Source organism: Protopterus annectens, chromosome 7.part0 (assembly GCF_019279795.1).
Source record: "Protopterus annectens isolate FY-2018-M chromosome 7.part0, PAN1.0, whole genome shotgun sequence".
Lineage (NCBI taxonomy): Eukaryota > Metazoa > Chordata > Ceratodontiformes > Protopteridae > Protopterus > Protopterus annectens.
Window position 1 is genome coordinate 1,706,306,046 of NC_056739.1, and position 24,637 is coordinate 1,706,330,682.

Genomic DNA, 24,637 nt, shown 5'->3' on the forward strand with positions numbered 1-24,637 from the left:
TTCTGTAAGGAAATGTGGCAAAAACAAGGTGGGATTGGTGTCTTTTGATAGGTCTTGGAATGTCCAGGAAGGCAGGGCCGGTGAGCAAAACAGAAATAGGTAGAGGAGGCTGGAGTGTTTCTTTAATTCCTTTGAGGTCTCTTCTGAGAGAAGTCGTGACCTTTTTCTGTAAGGAAATGTGGCAAAAACAAGGTGGGATTGGTGTCTTTTGATAGGTCTTGGAATGTCCAGGAAGGCAGGGCCGGTGAGCAAAACAGAAATAGGTAGAGGAGGCTGGAGTGTTTCTTTAATTCCTTTGAGGTCTCTTCTGAGAGAAGTCGTGACCTTTTTCTGTAAGGAAATGTGGCAAAAACAAGGTGGGATTGGTGTCTTTTGATAGGTCTTGGAAAGTCCAGGAAGGCAGGGCCGGTGAGCAAAACAGAAATAGGTAGAGGAGGCTGGAGTGAGGAGTGTAGGATAACAAGCCAGGGATACACAGCAGCCACGAGGATATCTGGGGGTTTAAAAAAATTAGAAATGAGCAGGAAATGAAAAAAAAATGGAAGGCTTGGGCATCACTAAAAACTGGAACCAAAATAACAGGGGAAACATTATGGTTAATATTTTAAAGCAAGACAAAATGTGCATATCTATGCAAGTAATAATGTCCAACAGGGTGTGTGTTATTGTGGAAATAACGCCTGCCCAAGCGTGCCACCCCTGGAAGGCCATTGTTTCCACAACAACACACTGGAGGACATTATTGTGTTTAGAGAATGGGCGGTCTGTAAAATTGTTGTGTTTTACTTACTTATTTTTTATTACTATATTTTCTTTTATATATTTTTGATGTAAAACAGTTCCTCCACCTAATGTTTCAAGCTTGCTGTGGTACATGTTAATAGTGTTGCAGGAAGCATTTTACATCCAAAATATAACACTTAAAAATATCCAGGTTTTTAGTTTATTTTTTGGTCCCTTACTCCTTAAAAGTTTGATTTATTGCCAATCACTGGGGATTGAAGTTACTAAATAATGGCATACATCTGAGTTTCAGACTATTATGTTCTTCAGAAAATTCACGCTAACACAAATCATTTTATTTAAGCAAGTTTATAATGTTATAAGAGCAATAATTAAAATCTGCTCCTATTTTTGAGCCTTTGTTCCCTCATACCTCTCAACCTCTTAGAGCGAGAAATCTGGACAAAGCCAAGTGGGACAAAGGCCCAAAAATAGGGACAATTTTTAAATATTGCTCTTACAAACTTAGAAAGTTGATAGAATAATGTGTTTTCATTAGCATGAAGTTTCTGAAGGATATGAAGTCTGAAACTCAAATGTCTGTCATTATTTTCTAACTTCAAGTTTTAATGATTTGCCAGAAAACCACAATTTTATGAAAAACGGACCAAAATCTGGACATTCTGTGAAAATCTGTACAGCTGAAAGGTATGTTCCCTCTTTACTTTAGACTTTATCTAGATTTCTTCAGCTGTAAGGTCCAGAGGTATGCAGACCTCTCTACTGTCGATCTCACCCACTCACTCATTCTCTCCCTTTCTACCATGTACACGCACATCTCGTTTTCAAAAAATGCATGCTAATACAAATCCTAATATTCTATTAAAATATGTTCCTCTTTTGACCCTTTGTTCTCCATTTATTTTAGGTTTAGCCAGATATCTTGAGCTAAAAGTCAAAAGAGCATATCTCTCAACTCTCCAGATTTTTGCAGAATGACCAGATTTTTGGCTCATATGTTTGGTTCCATCCTCATAAAATTTGTAGTTTTCTGGCAAATCACTGGGGATTGAAGTCATTAAATAATGACAGACATAGGAGTTACAGATTTCATATCCTTCAGATAATACATGCTAATGGAAATCCTGTTATTTTAGACAACTTTCTAAGTTTATAATAGTAATATTTCAAATCTGTCCCTATTTTTGGTCCTTTGCCCCCGTTATTTCTGGCTCTGTCCAGATTTCTTGCTCCGAGAGGTTCAGAAGTATGGTCGAGAGGTACACAAACCTCTTAACTGATGCTGCTGCGGCCAGTGATCACTCTCACTCTTCACTCTCTCTCTTTCTCTCACACACACACACACACACACACACACACACACACACACACACACACACACACACACACACACACACACACACACACACACACACACACACACACACACACACACACACACACACACACACACAGTCTCTTCTGCTTTTATGCACATACTCACTCATACATGCAGACAGAAAAACACACACACACACACACACACACACACACACACACACACACACAGTTTGTTCAGTTTCATTTGCTTTACACTCATTAAACACCAAAACCCCTGCTTAGTGAGTGTAAGATAATGGCTCAATCGATCTCTCACTCTCATACATGCATATACTCTCACACACAGACAAACACACAATTTTTTTTTAAATTTGAGTTTTGTTTTTTCTTTTTTCTTTTACACTCGCTAAACAGCAAAAACGCTGCTTAGCGAGCATAAAATTATGGCAGCCATAGTTTTTTTTCAGTCCAGGCTCCATGGCAGCTTGACATGCTGCCGTGAAACAGTGGACTTCTTTTTCAGTGGGCATTACCTGTATATTAACATCCTGCTGAAGAACGCTCATTCTCCAATCAGAGTGTGATCTACAGGGCACCCATTCTCTAATAATTCATAACATCTGAATAAAGTGGTCAAAAGAGAGCACTGTCAATTGTTAACAACTGAAGAAATTGTGTCAACAATGCCAGATACCAAGTTCTTTTCAGTACTAGAAGCAAACTAGGGATTATGTCACATAAAGCTAGATGAAGAAAGCTCTAACTGGATTGTATACATTTAATGCATCATTAGGAAAGAAGAGATTCCATTGAAGTCTGGTATTAACATCAGCATCAAAGGCATTCTAAACAGCTGTTGCAATGGTAACTAAATGCTTGAAAGGTACTGTAAATATAACCGGTGATCCATTAGTTTGAAGTCAAAGAGGAAAATATCATGGTAAGAGATTGATGCATGTACTACACGGATTAACACTACAAAATATCAACCCTCCTCTGTGACAGATGGATAAAGCTGTGACTATGACCTTGATGGCCTGAGGTCAACTAGCATCTGGAATTGTCACAGCTGGGCAGGGGAGGTTAGCAGGGAGTGGCAATCATCAGCTTGCACATCCTATGGAGGGGGACTGATGGATGTTTCACTGCATGCAAGAAGAGACTTAAAAGTGAAACAGCCATTACTGGACAATGGCACTTGGGCTTCCAAGCCAGTGACAGCAGTCCCCATTAGCAAGTGGGTGGGAGCACTCACATGAGAGAAAGGGCGCAGTAGATCCGCAGCACCAAGAAGCAGGGTTAGGGTCTTAATGGTAAAACAAACGTGAGGGCTGCCTGAATGATGGCCTCTACAATCTGCTCTTGCTCCACGGGGAACAAATGGACAACTGATCCCGGGTGGCAGCACTCACATGCAGAGAAAGGGCACAGTAAGTAGGTCCTTGCAGCACCAAAAAGCAGTGTAAGGGTCTTAATGGTAAAGCAAACTTGATTGCTGCCTGAATGGCCTCTGCAATCTGCTCTTGCCCTATAAGGAACAAATGGGCCAAATGACCTCGAAGGGCATTTGGTCAACAGGCAACATGGGTAGGAATAAAGAAGGCATAACTTCAAGTTAGAGTAAATGGGAAAGCAAGAGTAACACATTTGGAATGCATGTATTATATTCTAATGTCAGAAGGTCTAAAACCAATAAAATCTTCTCATTTGGAACACATTCATTAACATATCCTCTCCAAGCCCAAGTTCCTAGCTAAATTGCCATTATTCTTGCAAATAAAAGCCCAGGTCTCTTAACTTGGCAGGGTGGTATAACAACCTGTAACCCCCCCCTCACATTGCCATCTTCAGTTATTAAACGTACATTCTCTTTTGATCCATACAATTCACTTACCCATTACAACATCTAAATGATCTAATATTCAGATAATTTTATCCCTAAAAGTTAAGTCAGAGTTATTCAAAATTAAAGCTCTGTGTGTTCAATATTGCATGACACTCGCAACGGAAAGCCTCTTCAATGCGTTGTCTGATTACACCCAATGCAAGGTATATCAAAGGTCTCAAACTCTTTTTCCATGTAATACTGTGAAAATCTCCTTCAAAAACCTTTAAGGAAAAGCATTTGTATTACAAGCAAATGGAAAGGAGATTGTCACTATTTCATACTAATAGAAGATATTTAACAAAAAAACTGTGCTGTACTCTACTTGGTCCAAGATATCTGCAAAGATTTGTCCTGCCCTTCAAACTATCATAGTACAGCAGTATTTATTTCTTTTTTAGGCACAGTTTTTCCAAAACAATACAAAAGGTTCTACTGGTCACTGCTTTACTTGTGGGGAACTTGAACTACTTCAAGACAGTGTTAAAAGGAGGGATTCCCTTGCCACATGTTAGCTGTCTTGGAGTTTGCTTCTGAAAGAAAAAAATGATGTCATCAGTGTCATTAAAACAATATACCATCAGTAGCACGTAATTCAACCTAAAAAGAATGTGTTTTATTTAGCATTTGTTGTTGATCGGGTTAGCTCCACTGGGCTGGTGGCATCTTTTCAGGGGGGGACGTGAGGTGGTATTTATACTACTAGTGGAAATTTGGCTAGGACATTGGGGAACTTCCCCTACTCTTTTTTGATAGGTGCCATGGGATCTTTTACATCAACCTGAGCTACCACCATCTGAAGCAGATAGGATTTTGGTTTAATGTCTCATCCGAAGGATGACACGCTCAGAAGTGCAAACCCCCTCTGTAGTGCCAGTAATCTAATTACCTGGAATGGGAGTGGGAAAGGAACCCAGAGCTAATGTGTCACCTACTGGTCCACTTGTCAACAGGTCCTATACCACCTCTCTCATTTTAAAAGCTGGTATAAAATCTATGTATCTTTAGATTAAAAAAAATACTCAAAAGATTAATTTTGTTTGGTAATTCAGCTGTGTGCCCTCCATTGGTGAGGAGGAAAACTAGTTTTATGATATCACACAATACGAAGAAATATAGAACTTCTAGTAAAAAATATAGACAGTAGTTCAATTTTTTTTTTTTTTAAAAGAAATGAAACAGTCTACACAATGAAAACAAATGCTCAAACATATTTAATTATACACAAGGTACCAGACACCAAAAAATATACACAATGAATAATTTTTGAGGTTTTTGGATTTTTTTATAATTTTCAACTATCATATTTTATTTTTTTTATTTTTTATATGTGTGCTGTTAAAAACATACTCACTTAGACTTTTATAATCTTCCAAGAGGAAATTCCACTTTCTTGTTTTCATGTCTATAAAAAAATAAATAAAAATAAGTATAAAAAAAACTATAAACAAAACCATAAATTACTACTGTAAAACATGAGTACTCAGTGTGGCTTATGTTTTCTTAACAAGGTGCAACACTGCTCCCTCTGTAGTAAAACGGTATAATTTACTGCTGTCCTGCAATGCAGTGGCTAAATCCAGTGCACTGAGCCCATTGCCTTTGCAAAACCACTATGCATAGCCTTGTGATAGACAGCAACATGATGCAAACTATATATATATATATATATATATATATATATATATATATATATATATATACATATATATAAAAATCTCATCTGCAGTATCTAGTTTAATATGTGGCAGTCATGGGGTTATGTCTTCAAAATCTGCATTGTTGAGCATCAAATAGCACAGCACATGAGGGACAACTGACCTAAACAGCACACAATACATGAACACTGAGGCAGCTATCACCTGACCAAATAAGCTTTGCAGAACAGAGTTGCAGGATTTCACCTATCTCAGACTGAATACAGTGCCTTCTAGTGCAATCTTACCAACATTACTTTGCATGCACCGAATATTTTTAAGGTGGGGTCAATAATATCTCTCCAATACTAGCACTCCTTTTCTATCTCTAAATGCCGCCATCAGCTACACTACTTAAGACACTGAGAACACAACTTTTGTTTACCATTAAGTAAGCCATCTATTAAGCACAGAAATTATAGAAACAGCTTGACAGTGATTCTTCAAAATGCTGAAATCTAGTTATTAGTACACCATTCCGATGCACATACCCTTAAGCTAAGAACAAATAAACCACCAGCCGCAGACGTTTAAAAAGAATAACAACATTATTTATGTGAAGCAAATAAAATTACGTAACATATTTTCTAAAATCAAATATTTATTTATTGCATTTGTTTACTGGGATAGTCTGAATGGGAAGAAAGTAGCCTATTTTCAGTGGAAGACCGAATAGAAAAGCTCTAGAAAAATTAGAACATTACATAAAGAAAATAGTACACAGAGATATACAAGTAATCAACAAATATACAAAATTTAAACAAAGTATCATTAATTAACAGCACCATGTAAAGAACTAAGAAAATATATTTGGAAAATAAGGGAGGATTAGTATTAAGACGCGAGACAGAACGTTTTAGGATAGGTAGAAGGAAGAAGAGGGAAAAGTAGGGAACAAAGAGGAGAATTTGGACCAATAATTGAGGACAAACTGCTTGAAAAGAATAATACTCAAAAAGAATGGGAAAAATGAATGGACAGGATATTTATCATCCAGCATCTGTGAAATACAGATCCAGGTATCTTTCAGGTATTCCCTTGTATGTGCTTTAAAAAAGAGTTAGTGCTTACTTTGCTTCTTCCAGTGACAGGAAGGGAGTTCCAAGTTTTAGCCAGGAAGGAGGACAACAAATAGTCACCTGCTAAGCTGATAGCTTTTGTAACAGTTAACATTTTGTTATTTCAGCTGTCTAAATGGGCTATAAAGTTTGAGAATATTTTTTTTCAAACAAGGGCATTTGGCTGGATAATAAAAGAGTTTGTGGGACGTGACTAGTTGGGAAAGTGTATGCCTTGGCTCTAGCCACTGAAGATTTTTTTAAGTCCCAACAGTAATGTTGCTCAAAATAACACAATCACATAATCACCACGGTGATTCCCTCTATTCATACAAAATAGCCACATCTTGGAATGCCCTACCCCTAAGCTTACAAAACACCCCCTGCTGTTCCTCCTTTAAAAACACACATAAAAGACCATCTTAAAAGCAAGTGGCTCTGTCATTGTTGTACCCCTGGATAACTCCTCTCTCCTCGACTACACCCATCATTTTTTTAGTCATTTTTTTTATTCTTTTCATTTTTTTCTTTATTAGCTGATTTCTCTATTTTTCTAGGCTTAAGTAGTCCATCCTCTCATTCTATAGTTTCAAACTACTTTCAGTACTTTTTTTCTCATTGTTATTCACCATATTACCTCTGCATGGGCACAAATTGTCCTCAGTAGGCATGCTTATTGTTTTTTTGGTCTCAAACTTTTTTCCACATAGTTATCATGATTTTCCTGTGGTTTACTAGAATTAAATTTTTGTTCCTATGATGCATTAATCTTTTCACTGTTTTGTTACATTTAAACTTGCGTAAAGATTTTGCATGAACATCTATGTAACTCAATATTTGTTTATCTATCTTTGGAGCTTTTCTCCGAGTCTCTGCTGAAAATGGGCTACTAGCCCAGTCAGACACTACCCAGTAAACAAATGTAAATAAATAAATAATGTGTCCTATAAATATGACTGGTAACAAATGTTGGCACCTTTCTGTAGCAAGAGTAACAGCTAGTGAATTATAGGTTAATCACGGTGGCAGCAGTATTGGGATGAAAAGGGATTGAGCAGCACTTTTTCTGGCATTATCTGTGAGGTATAATTTGACTCTATAGAGTGCACCTAGCTTCTGGCGAGTGTTTTTTTACTGCTCGTTTTTTGTGATGGTCAAATTTTAAGCTTTTATCAGTAATGATTCTTAGAAGCTTAGTTTGACTTATTAGTTCAATGTTGGTGTTGTTAGTGGATGTGTTTTTGAAATTATTTTTGTAGTCAGTTAAATGCTTTGAGTGTAAACATGATCGGTTTTGTTTTTAACAAGTTAAGGAGCAGCTGCGCATCAGACAGCCAGACCTTAGATGTGATGAAAAATTAAAAACTCATTCAAGAGTCTATCTTTACTATCTTGCTGTACTGTATGAAACTGCCTAGTTTAGAAGCTAGGTGGAGATCATTAATGAATATATTGAACAACGAGGGACCTTAAATGGATCCATGATGATCACCCACTATGGGAAGGGGAAGACAAGAGTAGATTTCATTTTGCCATTTTACTGTCTATTGCCTATTTGAGAGGTAGCTGGAGAACCAAGATACTGATCTTTCATGTATTCCTAGGTAAGCTAATTTTTGAGGCAATTTCTGGTATGATACCATGTAGAAAGATTTGGGTAAATCTAAAAAAAAAAAAAAAAAAAAAAAGGTGCCAAGACTAAATTCCCAGAGTTTAAATATTGGACAACAGATGATACAAAACTAAGAAGAGCTGTACATGTACTTTGAGAAGGATGGAAGCTATGCATTTAAGGGAAAAGAAGCAGCTGTCAGTGTTAAAGCTGAGAAGTTGAGACTGGATACATTTTTCCAGAATTTTTGAGAGCGGAGTCAGTATGCCTATAGGCCTAAAGTTTGAGAGCTCATTTGAGATACCACCTTTATGGAGAGGAAGAATACAGTACCTTTTCCAAAGGGTAGGGACATAACTTTCAGTGATGGAAAGGTTGATTAGGATTGCGATAGGAAAGGCTAGGGCATCAGTAGCAATTTACAAGTACTCAGGCAGTATATTACCAGGAGCAAGGGTGGTAGGCTTTACGGTTGGTAATAGCTTTTTTGATAGTGGACATTGAGCTTTATTTGAGTGCAAGTGTTTTGGGAGCTACAAGGGAGGATAAGAAACTGTGCCTGCCAGTGCTGAGGGTTTAATAAAGAGGTTACTATTTGGATGAAGTGGGTATTTAATTTGCTGGCTAAACTATCAGTTTGGTTAGATGAATTAGGTGTAGGTAGTATTGGTGGACCTGGTTTTAACAGCAGGTTGACTGTAATCCAAAAAGCTCTGAGGTTGTCATAATTTGCTGCCTGTTTACTAATATAGTAGTAAACAAGTAGCTAGAAATTTACACAAACAGAATGGTTTTAAACAGACACCAAACACTAAATCAAACAGGTTCTCTGAACTTAGGGACTGTCTCTATTAGCAGGCAAATGTATACTTCATTTTCTGCCTAATTCTGACTTGCAAGTCCAAACAGTAGTTGTAAATCTTCAAAGAACATGGATTTCAGCTTGAGCTCTCTCCAGAAATGCAGTCCTCCTACAAAGTCTAAAAGTAAGGCACTAACTGACTCCAATTAACTTTTTTCAATTACTAACACTGCAGTGCAGCATCATGAGGTGTTGTGCTCATAAGTTCATAGGTTGGTACTAAGCTATCGGCCCTAGGGCCTATACAAGCCTAGCCATAACAATTCCCTGGCTATTTCTTCCCACACTGCTCCTGTGTGCGCCATCCTTTACACTGCAGTACAGTGTTATGAGGTGCTGTGCTCCTGTGTGCATCATCCTTTATACTGCAATGCAGCACTATGAGGTGCTGTGCTCCTGTGTGCATTATCATTTGCATCACCCTTTATACAGCAGTGCAGCATTATGAGGTGCAGTGCTCCTATGTGCATTATTCTTTACACTGCAGTGCAGCATTATGAGACACTGCCCTCATGTGTGCACCATCCTTTACAGTGCAGTGCAGCATTATGAGGTGCTGTGCTCCTGTGTGCATTATCCTTTACACTGCAGTGCAGAGTTATGAGGTGCTGTGCTCCTGTGTGCACCATCCTTTACACTGCAGTGCAGAGTTATGAGGTGCTGTGCTCCTGTGTGCATTATCCTTTACACTGCAGTGCAGAGTTATGAGGTGCTGTGCTCCTGTGTGCATTATCCTTTACACTGCAGTGCAGCATTATGAGGTGCTGTGCTCCTGTGAGTGCCGTCCTTTACACTACAGTGCAAAATTATGAGGTGCTGTGCTCCTGTGTGTGCCATCCTTTACACTGCAATGCGGCGTTATGAGGCACTGTGCTCCTGTGTGCGCCATCCTTTACACTGCAGTGCAGCATTATGAAGTGCTGTGCTCCTGTGTGCGTTACCCTTTACACTGCAGTGCAGCATTATGAGGCACTGTGTTCATGTGTGCATCATCCTTTACACTGCAGTACAGCATTATGAGGTGCTGTACTCCTGTGTGCACCATCCTTTGGGTGAAATGATAAAACCATTGTCCCATCTGCCTGCATTTTTGACTGCTCAGGGATCTGTAAAAGATACCATGGCACTAACTGAAAATAGTAAGTGTTCTTTATTTACAATTTATCTCTAATTATCATTTACATTTGATAAAACATTTTTAACAAATTATACAGTTTTATATACCCGCGGTGGTGGTGCTGTGGTAGCGTTGTCGCCTCACAGTAAGACGCTGTCCGGTTCGATTCTCAGCTAGAGCGTCTTCTGCGTGGAGACATGCGTGAATGGGCGTACCTTCGTTGAAGGTTGTGCATCAGGGCTAGTAACTTGGCATGTAAAAATCAACTACCAATCATTAGCGGACCGGAGTTCCGCTGCGGCGACCCCTAACCGGGAAAAGCCGAAAGACACACAATACAGTTTTATATACATACTTAAATAAACCTCTTATATAAATACTTTCATAAATCATCCTACAGCTTTATTTTTCATCCTTCTGTTCCTTTTCCTATAACAACAAACATATTTAGTTTATCACTTCTCTGTGTTCCCACTTTTGTTGCATACACTTTCCTGTTCTTCCCTTACACACAAATTAAACAACTGTCATAAATATCCATTTTTTCCACATCAGTTTTCCCCATGTTTTCATACAATCCCTACATAATTAGTCAAATCTAGTCTCTCTTTTGTTAATTCCCTTGCCATTACTACTTAAAATCCCCTTTCCATTCCAAAACAGATGTACTGCTGTTTCTATCATGTTAAACAAAACAAATACAGTCTTAACTGGTAGTGCTCCTATAATCAAACTCCATGGTGAACCTGTCAATTCCCACACCTCCTTAAGCCTAATGTGTCTTTTCTGAACAGCACTTATCCCCCCCCCCATTTTCTCCAGTATTAACCAAGTAAAATTGCTTTGTTATATCACCATACAGTTCTTCCTAACCTGATCATATTTCCTTTCTCAATTTTCTATAAAAAGAAGTTATGTTCTTACCATAAAGTTCCATGTGAGTTGTTCATCTAGCCTTTGTTCTTACACGTGGGTACGGAGCCAATCCATTGGCTCCGAGTCGGCCGCTTACCAAGCTCAAGATCTTTCAGTAGCTCGAGGCACAGCACCTATCCCATGATGCTCTCTGACTAACCCTCAGATCTACTTTGCTGAATCCAGCAACCAATGAACAGCCTAACATACCCTAAATGTCAATATGTGTATATATAAAAACATATATATATATATATATATATATATATATATATATATATACATACACATACACAGTTAACCATAGGAAGAAAGTCTGGTAGAAAGAAAGGACAGGAGACAAACCGAACCAGACCTCCAGTCGTAACCGGTCGTCAAGAACCCGGAGGGGGATGGTGGGTGGGAAATGTAAGAACAAAGGTGAGATGAACAACTCGCATGGAACGCTTTGGTAAGAACATAACTTTTTTATGTGAAGTTGTTCAATCTCGCCAATTGTTCTTACATGTGGGAAGCGTCCCAAGCACACAAACCCCGGGTGGCTCACGGGAGTACATTCCTCAGAACAGTGGAACCAAAGGAAGATCTGTCCCTGGAGGCCCTGTCCATTTTGTAATGAGTGATAAACGTAAGTGGTTTTTCACCAAGTGGCTGCTGCACAAATGGTGTCCAAAGGCAAATGAGCTGCGTGAGCTAGAGATGTGGATACCGCCCTAGTGGAATGAGCTTTCACCTTGTATTCCAAGGTCTGATTAGTTGAAGAGTATACAAACTTTATGCAATCTGATAACCATTTAGACAAGGTGACTTTAGACACAGATAGCCCTTTTTTGTTATCAACGTAGGAGACAAAAAGTTGTTCAGATTTTCTAAAATCCTTTGTTCTGTTCAAGTAAAATCTCAACTGTATGTGGACATCAAGTTTATGCAGCATATACTCCATTTTGTTAGAATGATGTCTGAAAAAAGTGGGCAACTCAATAGACTGATTCAGATTAGTTTCGGAGCAGACCTTCGGAAGAAAGGAGGGATTTGTCCTGAGAGATACTCGATCAGGAAAAAATACCAAGTAAGGGGGCCTAATAGAAAGAGCTTGAAGTTCAGAAACTCTACAAGGTGAAGTGATAGCCACCAAAAAAAAATGTTTTCCATGATATGAACTTGGGGGCAAGAGGATGCAGGCTCAAAGGGGGGAAGCATCAACTGAGATAATATTAAATTTAGGTTCCATGGTGCAACTGGTTGTCTGATGGGAGGCCTTAAGTGATGAGTCCCTTTCAGAAAAGCTTTACATAATCTGTGTAACATAAGATTAGATCCTTCAATCCCCAAGTGAAAATTAGATATAGCGGCCAACTGAACTTTAATAGTGGCTGCTGCAGCACCTTCCTGAAAAATCATTGTGAGAAATTCCAAAACCATATCAAGAGGGGCAACATAGGGATCAATATCGCGTTGAGAGGCCCAGTACACAAAACGTTTCCATTTACTACTGTACAGTTTCCTAGTAGAGACCTCATGAGAGGAAACTAGAATATGTTGAACTGCGGAAGAAAGATTATATGACCTGGCTAGGTTGGGAAGTGGAGCAGCCAAGCTGCCAGTTTGAGGGACTGAAGAGAGGGGTGAAGATCTCCTGATGAATGCGTCAGAAGGTCTGGCACTGGGTCCAGAAACCAAGGTTCTTCCAGTTGATATTGGTGAAGAAAGGGGAACCATATCTGCTGAGGCCAAAAGGGGACTATCAGAATAACTGTCCTTCCCGAGCCCTTTGCTTTCATCAAGAATCTGGGAATCAGTGGGGTTGGAGGAAAAGCATACAGGAGACCCGAGGGCCAATTGTGCACAAGTGAATCCCTGGGACTGTCCCCCGGTGGAGTGTTGAGAGCAAAGTAGCTTCTGCATTTGGCATTCATCGGCGATGCAAAAAGGCCGCAGCAAGGCTGGTCCCATCTGTGGAATATCCTTTCTGCCACATTTTGTTTGAGGGACCACTCATGGGGTAACAGAATAGCTCTGCTCAGTTTGTCCGCTATCATGTTGGATTTCCCCGGGATATGCGTTGCTAACAGAAAGCGCTCGGTGGACACAGCCCACTTCCAAATCCTCAAAGCTTCTCGGCATAAGGGGTAAGACTTGGTTCCCCCCTGTTTGTTGATGTACCAGACTACCGACTTGTCATCTGTCTGAATCGCAATCGTTCCCTGAGGTAGAGAGTCGTGAAAGTGCTGCAATGTTAAAAGCACTGCTCTGAACTCCAGGACGTTGATGTGCAAATTACATTCTATCTCTGACCAGGTGCCTTGGGCAGTCTTTCCCTGAAAAAGCCCCCCCCCACCCTATCAGGGAAGCGTCCGTGGTCACCGTGGCTACTGGAGGGGGTAATACAAATGGTCAACCTACTGTCACCTGGTGGCTGTTCAACCACCAGAGAAGGTCACTTTTGCAAGCATCAGTCAATAGAATCTTGAATTACATTGGAAGCTATTGCTTGGACCACTGGGTGAAAAGCAACCATTGGAATATCTGCATGTGCATCCGGCCCACAGGTACTGCTATGAGAGAAGCTGCCATTGTGCCCAAGAGTTTTAACAGGTACTTTCTTTTCTTGTAGCAAGCATGATACCTGATTTCTTAGGGAGGTGACTCTTTCTAGAGGTAATTTGATGGTGGTGTCTAGGTCTGCTCCGATAAATGAGATATGCTGCGATGGTAATAAAGCAGATTTTTAAAAATTTATGGTTATTCCTAACTGAGAACAGAGATTGATCGTATGATCCCTGGACTGGATGAGTTGATGCCTGGTAGTGGCGGACAGGAGCTAGTCGTCCAGATACGGAAACACCCGAAATCCTAGACGCCTCAGGTGAGTCGTAACCACTGACATACATTTGGCGAACACTCTGGGGGCTGTAGTGAGCCAAAGGGCAGAGCTCGAAATTGGTAATGACTGGCCCCCAGCCGGAAACGTAAGTGATCTCTGGATGGTCTGGCCATTTTGATGTGGTAGTACACATCATTGAGATCTAAAGAGCACATCCAATCACCCGTTCCCAGGAACGGGAGTATCAACTGAAGCGTGACCATCCGGAACTTCTCCTTCTTTACAAATGTATTGAGTTTGCTGAGGTCTAAAATGGGCCTCCAGTCCCCTGTTTTCTTTGGAACTAAAAAGAACCTGGAGTAAGTTCCGGATCCTATCTGGTCCGGCGGGACTGGCTGGATTACTCTTTTTTCTAGCAGATTTTGGATTTCTGTGACTGCTTGATTCCTAAGATTGGGTGGAACATCTGGGATTATTTTTGTGGATAACGGTGGTTCTACAAAGGGAATGAGGTAACCTCTGGTAACTAAGTTTTGTACCCAAGAATCTGATGTAATTCCTAGCCAGGTGTCTGGGTACAAAGCCAAGTGACCCCCGACTGCCTGCAGAGTAGGACAGTTGGGCCTCCTCTCAGGAGCGCTGATGGGGCTTGCCAGGAAACTGCTCCCTGTCACCCTGGTTCTGCGGACCCCCTCTGCCGCCAAAGCGGCGTCTTCCATTATTGCCCCCTCCTCTTCCCCTGAAGGGGGGTTCACTACATGTGTTCTGGAAAGCTCCTTGGGACTTCCAGAACTACATTTTTCCACCTTTTTGACCTTTGGGGTACGGTCTAGTAGGGGTGGAAAAACGGACTTTTACGGCAGATAGAGTCTTTCCTTCCTGCTCACACCTAGTGAGGATCTCCTTGACTTTAGGCCCAAACAATGAAGAGCCATCAAACGGGGTATTGACAAAGGAAGACTTGAAGGCTTCCGCAAAGGAGTACAAGCGCATCCAGGACTGTCTCCGCAGAGCAATCGCTGAACCTGCTGCTCGACCTAATCCCTCGGCTGCATAGGAAATGAGCTGCATGGATGAGTTGATTACGGAATTAAGGGTAGAAAGCTGGGCTGTAACCTTTTCCAGAATAGCCTCATCTGTGTTACCCTTTAGAGTATCTCCAAGTTCTTGAAGGAGATCTTGTTGAAGGCGAGTAAAATGGGTCAAGTAGTTAAGCGATCTCATGGCAAATGTCGCAGATGTAAAAAGGCGTTTCCCATATCTGTCCATCGTCCTGGAATCCTTATTAGGAGGATGGACAGTAGCAGAAGTCTCTGACATCTCTTTCTTGGTGGCCGCCGCCACCACCATGGCATCAACAGGGACTCCTTTGGTGAGGAACGATTTCTCTTGAGGGGCAGTGATGAATTTATTGGGCCTCCGAGGGACTGGTTCCATGGTGTCAGGGGACTCCCACGCCCTTCGAGTGACCAGATCCATTAGTTCGTCGAAGGGTGGAGTAACCCAGGAGGTGGAGGGCTGAGACCCAAAGGCCTTCAGGAGCACCGACTCATCCTCAGTAGGGCGAATGGACTGCCAGTCACCCCTCTGCTTAAGTATTTCTAGGATGTCCGCAAAGGAGACATCCTCCGAGGGGGACTGGGGGGACCCTTCCAATTCCTCTAAGTCGGTGTCTGATGTCAAGGATTCCTGAGGGGAATCCAAATGCCTCCACTTGCAGAGTCTCTTTCTGGGAACTTCATCGGTGGGGGCAGCCGGCGAAGTTTCAGTAGAGCAGGGGTCACCCAAAGGGGATACCTGAGGCTCTGGGTCTCGTCGCTTAGTAGGTGCTTTAGACGAAGAGGCAGAACTCGGCATCTTCAGGGAGGAAGAGGAGAGACCTGTAGTGTGAGTCTGAACAGACAACACCTTCCTCATGGTATCAAAGGCCCCGGAGTCCCGGCCCGAGGCAGCCACCAGTTCCAAAGAAGACAGAGGCCACGCAGGAGCCGAGGCTGAGGGCTCCGAACCAGAGGACGGAGCCGAGCTCACCTGCGCCGAAGCTCCGAGGGGAAGTGTCAGAACCGACACGTCGGTTCGACTCTGCCCCCCGGAACAGACAAGAGAGTGTTGGATCCGAGACTCTTCAGACGGCACGAAGAGGTCAGGGTGGGTGGAACCGAAGTCACTGGGACAGGACTCGGCTCCACGGGTTCCACAACCATCAGATCTTCCGCCTCCGAAGGCCTGGGTAGGCTCGGAGGAGTAGTAGTCGCAGGCAATGGGGCAGGAAAAGGGCTCGAACCCAGTTGGGACAAAGCCGAGAGCAGTTTAGCCAATGCCGGGTTCTCCAAGAGCCTCTGCACCACACGGTCCACATCAATATCCGACATCCTTGAAGATCGGGTCGAAGGGGTCAAAGAAGCTACAGATCTGAGTATTGGAGATTTTAAAGTCTCTGATACCAGCTCCAAAACCAAAGGTTGGCTCCGAATGACCAGTTCAGCACACGGTTCCGAAGACCTAGGAACCGGTGACCGAACCTTAACAGAGGTGCTCGGAGCCGAAGCCTGAGGCTCAGAGGACACTCGAGATGACTTTGACCCTTTCGAAGACTTGGAGGTCTGGTCTGACTTGTCCAAAGCTTCTTGAAACTCAGGTGTTGACAGACCTCAATCAATATGTATCCTACGTCTCTCTAACAGAACTCTGCCACTAAAAGAGTGGCAGACGGAGCAATCCTTCTGCAAATGGAGAGGTCCCAAACAATATACACAGGAAATGTGGTTATCTGTTATTGACATTTTTTGGCCACAATCACCTTTTAAATCCGGACTTTTGCTTTTGGTCAGCCATCATGTCCATAGAGTATGTACAATTAACAGATCCCTGGTAATTTCCAGTACAATAGTACTATCCAAACACAAAAAATAGAAACACCAAGAAAGACAATTATCAGAGCCCTGATAATATAAGTACAACAGTACAATCCAATAATAATAGGCAACAACAATTAACAAACTAGTCAAAAAGGGATAGGAAGAAATTTAGATTCCTGCATAACTATAGCGAAGGATCAAACCAACTGAAGAGAGAGCAAGGCCGAGAGCAACCCGCTCTAATAAACACACTGAAAAGGGCAAAGCCCTAAAAAAAATAAAAAAGATAGTATGACAAGGTATATTGGTAGAAAAACAGATATATCTAAATAAAAGGTAAACGTAGCTGTAGAAAAGCTTCTTAAACTTTCACTGGCTCGAGCACACTGAAGACTTGTGATCCGTTGCAGCGGCAAACTAGATCTGGGGGTTAGTCAGAGAGCATCATGGGATAGGTGCTGTGCCTCGAGCTACTGAAAGATCTTGAGCTTAGAAAGCGACAGACTCAGAACCGATGGATCGGCTCTGTACCCACGTGTAAGAACAAACGGCGAGATTGAACAACTTCACATCTCTATTTTCAAATAACATTCCGGCATATCATTTCATTCCTTTCACAACTTCTAAAATTTCTTAGATTTTCCATTTACAAGTGTACTTAGTAACATGATTCCCTTCATATTGTCTTGTTTTCCATTATCAAGAACTCAAATACACTACAGAGTTAACCAAACCTAGATCACCATTCCTTTAAGATTGTACAGAAATCCCCCTTTTACTGGATTCAAATGACTTCACAATTTTCTAAAACTTAAGGCCCACAATTTTTCTTTTCCACTGGAAACATATATACATTTCTAAATACACCAATCTATAGATAGGGTCATAGATTAGTACAAGGCTAACTGCCCTTGTGAACCATTTTAAGCCTAGCCAATTACCCCATGTGAAAATCAAACCCTGCACTCTCTGTTTGTAAGGTAAACACCTTAACATTATGCCGACCCTTAAGTCACACGTCCTGCAATTCTCTACTTGAAATATAACTTCTTTTATCCAATTTCTATTGTCTGTCAAAAATACCAAATTATCAGTATGACACTGTTACTGGGATTACAGCATCTTTTTTTCCATTCCTTACTCATCTTCCTTCAATTATTCTTGACATATCAGTATAATTGTATTCATTACCAATAGAAACATCACCCATTCAATGATCACCTTTTATTCCACAACTTTTCTTTTTCTGATCTCTCTTAATTTTTAATTTATGTCTACCATAACTTCTGTTCTTTCACAAACTGATGATTTTGCCAAATGTATTATCTTAGTTTCTATATCATATTCCTGAATTATTTTCAATGCATGTCTACAGGCCTTTTCTACATCACTTTACAATTTCTTCCCCACAAAATCTAGGCCTTTAACCATAATCAAACACGCTCTTAACCCATCCACCCTAAATGTTAGATACACCTTCCCAAACCATATTAAACATCTTTACTTAATATTTTAAATAATGACATAGGTAGGCATACGCTAATAGAAATAAAAACAAACCACAGTAACAGTTTCATAGTTATTTTCATGCAGCACAGATGTGCTTTCTTTTTAGCAATTATCATTCACTCCAACAAGACATATATTGCCTTCCCTTAAATATCACTCCTCCCCTTGAACATTATTCTGCATGCAGGACCGCTGCTAGCATTTTGGGGGCCCCAGCAAATTAAGTTGTGGGCCCGACCCAGGAGAATATAAAGTGTGACCATGTTGCCGTTATGCTCCCTTCCCTGTCAAACTCATCCAGCACTATTTAACAATCACTGTACAGGGTTCCTACATTCAGACCATTAAAAAGACTTGAAGTGTCAAGGTACACACTGACTGGCATTTAGTACCAATGTTACATTATGACAAGCCCCTGTACCACAGCAAGGTAACCACTCAGAGAGGTACATGAACATACTGACTGGCATTTTGTAGCAATGTTGTTACATTATGACAAGCCACTGCACTGCACCAAGGTAGCCAGTCCCACAGAGGTACACAAAGACACGCACACTGACTCCCACACAAAGGACTTAGACACACAAGACAAAGACAGTACTACAGCAAGGATGAACACAGACACCTACACAGACTCTCTCAAACAGGTCAGAGACGCACAAGACAAACAGCTACACAGACTCTCACACACAGGACATAGACACCCATACATGAAGACAGCACTACAGCAAGACTGAGCATTAACACCTACACAGACTCCCACATACAGAACAGACATAAAGACAGGGGTATAGCAAGACTAGACAGATAGACAGACTCCTCACACAGGACAGAGACATACAAGACCAGGACAAAACTAGAGAGAGACTGAACAGAGACCCCCATAAGATGAAGGCAGTAGTACCTGAGGAAAGAACTGAGACACCCAGACAGATTTCCAAACACAAAACAGTTACAGCACTATAGCAAGACTGAAATACACAAGCTTTTGATAAAGTGACCCCATCAAACAAGACGGACAGCTACTGCCATTCAGAACAGTCGCACTGCAGAGGCACACAAGACAGCCATGGAACAGACATAGACAAGACTACAGACACACAAGAAAGACACACAGGAGAAAGCCATGGGGATTACTGCGACTGAGGCAGACAGACCTCAAACTGACTGACACACACATGTGTGTGTGTGTGTGTGTGTGTGTGTGTGTGTGTGTGTGTGTGTGTGTGTGTGTGTGTGTGTGTCACTATGTGCCTGCATGAGTGGTCATAGTAGGGGAATTATCTATATATCATAAAGGTGTATAAATATCTGCAGATATGCTGCAGACAAAACAAGGGAAATAAGAACATTTTGTGTTATGTGGTCCAACAGAGGACAAATACGTGATTCTAAACATGTAATGGCAGCACCAGATACATGGGGGGGGCAGTGCGTGCAGTAGTGATGATTAAAAAGAATAAGCAGAGTATGCGGGAAGAAAATAATGGTACACACAGTAGGGACATAAAATGTGGCAAATGGTGGGGTAGTGCAGAGGATGGTGTGAGTATGTGTTTTTTCACTGGGTGAGGCCATGCCAGCAAAAGCATCCTCCACCTTAACATGAAGCTTATGCCAAATACAGAGCCTAGCTATCTGGGACCATACGTCAACTGTACAGATTTTCGCAGAATGTCCAGATTTTGGCCTCATATTTCTGGTCCGTTTTTCATAAAATTGTGTTTTTTCTGGCAAATTAGTGGCAAATCATTAAATATTGATATTAGAAAATAAAAACAAACATTTGAGTTTCAGACTTCATATCCTTCAGAAAATTCATGCTAATGCAAAACCCGTTATTTTATCAACTTTTTAAGTTTGTTAAGAGCAATATTTAAAAGTTGTTCCTATTTCTGGGTCTTTGTCCCACTTTCATTTATGGCTTTGTGCAGATTTCTTTCTCTAAGAGGTTGAGAGGTATGCCTGGGACACACGTTCCCACAAGGTGACTGTCCCCAGTGTACTGGCATTTTTTGGCAGTGGTCAGCCATCCAACAAACCTATGCTGCTAAACCTCCATTCTCTCCTTCTGCTGGTACATCTGATGTCAGGTGATGCATCTGTAAAACAAAACAATGGCATGTAGACACCCCAAAAGAAACATGCACTACCCAGAGGTGTGAACCATGTCACTAATACAACTCTATGATGCTCCACAAAGCACGACTATGAGGGGCAACACATTCCTGTCTGCCTGCAAGAAAAGAGTTATGACAACTGACGGGATGCAGAGCAGTGTACACACAATCCTCCCATACTGAAAACCTAAACAACCACATTAACAATAACTGAGACTCTAATACTATGAATATTCATAAGTGACACACAGAGATGTGTGCTACACATACATGTTTTGCAAAAACAAAAGGCATATGTAATGCCTACACACTTGCATTATGTCCTAAAATAAAGAAAAAATGAAAATATAAATATCTATTTGAATTTCCATAGGGATTACAGCGGTGTTACTGTGTCCGTATCTATGACAAAAAATTGTCTTTCTATCATACGTCTACTGGTTCACTCAGACATAAATCTATAGTGACAAATAATTATCAATTATTTTCTCTTCCATTTCTTTTAATTTATAACCTTGATACATTTGATGAATTTCTAGTATGAGAACTTTAGCTGGGTCATCTGGTGTTCTATGTAGTTCCTTGAACTTGCATCCCCCCGTCAAAGGAATTGAGAAGAAAATAAATAAACACATAAATAAATAAAAAAGCTCTCCCACTCTGTGAAACCATAGCAAGCTGTTTTTTTATAAATGTAACAAATAGCTGTAACAAGTGGCACCAAACTCTGCATCTAAGATTTCTGTCTTTTCATATTCTGAGCAAATGTTATTTTCTTCTTTTTAACTTTTAAGTCAGATCACAAAGCAGTTTGGCAATTTTTCTTACAGGAAAGTTAAAAAAAAAAAAGGAGGAGACTGAGAAACTCGCGGCTGCTTCATGAGGGGCCCCTTGTACGCTGGGAGATAATTGGGAGTTCGCCGCGGGTTCGAATGGTGCCTAACATCGGCTATGTCTGCATGCATTGCTCCCACAAATTCCATTTATTTCTATGTATTTTGCTCCTTCCCTTTACTATAGATCCCGCATCCAGTATTTTTTTATCTCCTTTACAATATTCAGCACTATTGTAAAGGAGATAAAAAAAACACTGGATGCAGGATCTATGCACTAGGCAGCGGTGGTGCAGCAGTTAGCATTGTCGCTTCACAGCAAGAGGTTCTCCCGTTCGATTCTTGGCTGGAGTGCCTTCTGTGTGGAGTCTGCATGTCCTCTCCACGGTCGAGTGACGCTAAAGACATGCAGGTAGGTGCGAGCGTGAATGGGCGTGCCTTCGTTGAAGGTTGGGTGTTGGGCTGGCAACTCGGCACCATAAAAATCCACTGCCAATCATGAGCAGACTGGAGTTCCACTGTGGCAACCCCTAACCAGGAAAATCTGAATGACTTTTACTTAGAATATTCAGCACTCCAGTTACAGTAGTTTTAAATTTTGAATTCTATTTCCTAGTAACTGCTTTTTCTGCAACTAGTAACATTAAACTAAGGCCATAGTATGGCTAATCAATTCAAATTGTAAGCCCCAGCTCAAAAAAATAATTTCCTCCTCCAATACTGCTGACTAAGTACTCTGCAGGGAATTTTTAAAATCTGCCAACTCATTGCATTCCAATATAATATGTTCCTATTGTTAGAGAAAAATGCATCTCTCATGATTATTCTACACAAAATGCATATTAACTTACAATTTCTTCACAAATATGTTTAATGAATTATTTAATATTTGTTCATGTTAAAAATGATATGTAGTACAGATGCATAGTTATGCAAACCACAAATACTTATTGTAGTTCTGAGTGTTTCACAACTGCATTTTAATATCAAGCTGCCAAGTGTATTAACAGATGACTGAATGTAAAAAGAAAGTGCTGAAGGGGTTAAGAATGTTATAAAGACTGGTCTCTGAAAGCAAGAAAGAACACACTGTATGTAAGCTCTGACCTTCCCAGGCTGGGATGGGTAGTTACAAGGAATGTTGGGGAGTTAGAATGTACTGGTACTAAAATGTATAAGGTCAGGAAACAAGACTGATTAACAAGTTAGATGGCTTGTGTTTTTCTAATAAAAACATTGTTGTTGAGTGTTCACGTGCAGCAACACGAGGGTCTGCAGAAATCCTATTTGACCATGTCAGTAATCTGCATGCATGATACTGTTAAGAAAAGTAAATAAGAACTGTGTATTTTTGCTGCTTGGAGACACTGACTTTAAATTGTGTAGATAGTCTCCCAGCACTGACGTATGTGGATTTATAATAAACACATCCTGAAGAGTTATTCTTGACTCAAGACTAAAAGGTAATTAATGTCATTAAACTGCACTTTTGGTGTCATGCTTGGATTCTGAACTTTGATCTTGCTGTGGAACACTGTGGAATGAATTTTAAAGGGCCCAGCACAGAAAGTTATTCTGTGAATTCCACACTGTTTTGTATGGAATAGTCAGAGCTCGGACCCTTAACTATTCAGAGTGTGCAAACATACAGGCTAACGATGGTAAAATGACTTGGGGAAAAATGTTTTTCTTTCTTTCTTTCCTCTTTTTAAAAAACAACAAAAAAACTGCGGTTCAAAGTAATAGTGGCAATGTGTTTATTGTGTTAAACGACTGACTGCTTTTAAGTATAACACTGTGTACTGCTTTGTTAAATGACTGCTTTTAAGTATAAATACTGTGCACTGCTTTGTTAAATGACTGACTGATTTTAAGTATATCATATGTCCTGTTTTGTTCAATGACTGACATTGCTTTTAAGTACTGTTTTGTTGAATGCCTGACTTTGCTTTTTAAGTATATGAGGTTCCTGTTTGTTGAATGACTGAGTTACTTGTTTGGTATGTGGTATCTGCTGCATTTTTGAACATAAGGTCATGGTACTGTTGCATCTGAACTTAGTCCTCCTGTTCAACTCTCATCTTTAGAACAGGCATCTGCAGTTAAAAAGTTTTTTCTTTCTTCTTCCTATCATTCTCAAAAAGCTTCTACCTTTCCAACAGGAGCACTGGTCTTTGACATTCCTGTGGCTCACCACAAGCACTCACATGATAGGAAAGGACAAGACGCTATTGCCTCTGCAGAAGATTTTTTTTTTTGGCACCTTAAAGAAAAAAATGGGGGGGGGGGGGCTAATGCTGATTTGCATACTATATCTAAATGTTTTCTAACTGAAAAAAAAAACATCCATGAAGGTTTGAGGCGAAATTTAAAAACATTATAAGCCTACTTTGACAGATTTAAACCAGATGCTTCGGGAAGTTGCTTCAAATGAAATAAAAACACAGTCACTTGAAAAGGCTAAAATAAATTTCACTCCCACAGAAAATGCACTAATAAATAAAAGGATAGTATTGTTAGATTACAAAAGTGTGTCAGGCATGTAGGCAAAATAAAGATAATGCCCCTGCAGACTATCTGAGTCATCTTAAAGCAGTGATTGCTAAACATTCAAAAATATCAGACCCAAATAAACAAGCTAAACCAGATATTGCAGCTGCCTTTGTGTAGGGGAACTATCGACCTATTTGCCTGACGAGCCTGGTCTGCAAGGCCATGGAATGTATCATCATGGAACTCAAACAAAGACATTGGTAACCTCCAAACTCTGGATCCCACCCAGTTCGAGTTTGTGAAAGGCAGATCATGCCTCCTGAACCTGATCGACTTCTTTGAGGCCATCACCAAAGCCGTGGAGGAGGGTAAGGTGGTTGACACAGCCTATCTTGACCTCGCCAAGGCTTTCGACACCATCTCCCATTCTGGAATTATAGCTAAACCCACTAAACTACGTATAAATCCCTACATCACAAGATGGGTTGCCAACTGGCTCACTGACAGAACCCACACTGTAAAAGTTGCAGACTCCAAATCTGACCTCAAAGCAGTGACAAGTGGAGTACCACAGGGTTCCGTCCTGGGACCTCTCCTGTTTGGTATCTACTTCTCTGAAGTACAGGCTAACACAGAAGGCCTCTGGCTAACGAAGTTTGCAGATGACTGCAAACTAGAAGTCATAGTCAAGTCCCCAAATGATGTGGACATCCTACAGAAGGGCCTCACTGAGACAGATGCCTGGTGTCAGAGCCAAGGCCTCAAGCTCAATGCCAAAAAGTGCAGTGTC

The 24,637-nt window shown here is 40.8% G+C and overlaps 1 protein-coding gene across 1 annotated transcript in view; it reads right to left on the reverse strand.

Annotated features, from left to right (window-relative positions):
* Window positions 1-24,637, reverse strand: part of SMARCAL1 (SWI/SNF related, matrix associated, actin dependent regulator of chromatin, subfamily a like 1) — a 911,772-nt gene that overhangs the window by 678,636 nt on the left and 208,499 nt on the right. The window contains exon 5 of the mRNA XM_044078228.1: window positions 5,304-5,354. Coding sequence (XP_043934163.1) covers window positions 5,304-5,354 — 51 coding nt within the window. The remainder of the gene's footprint in view (window positions 1-5,303; window positions 5,355-24,637) is intronic.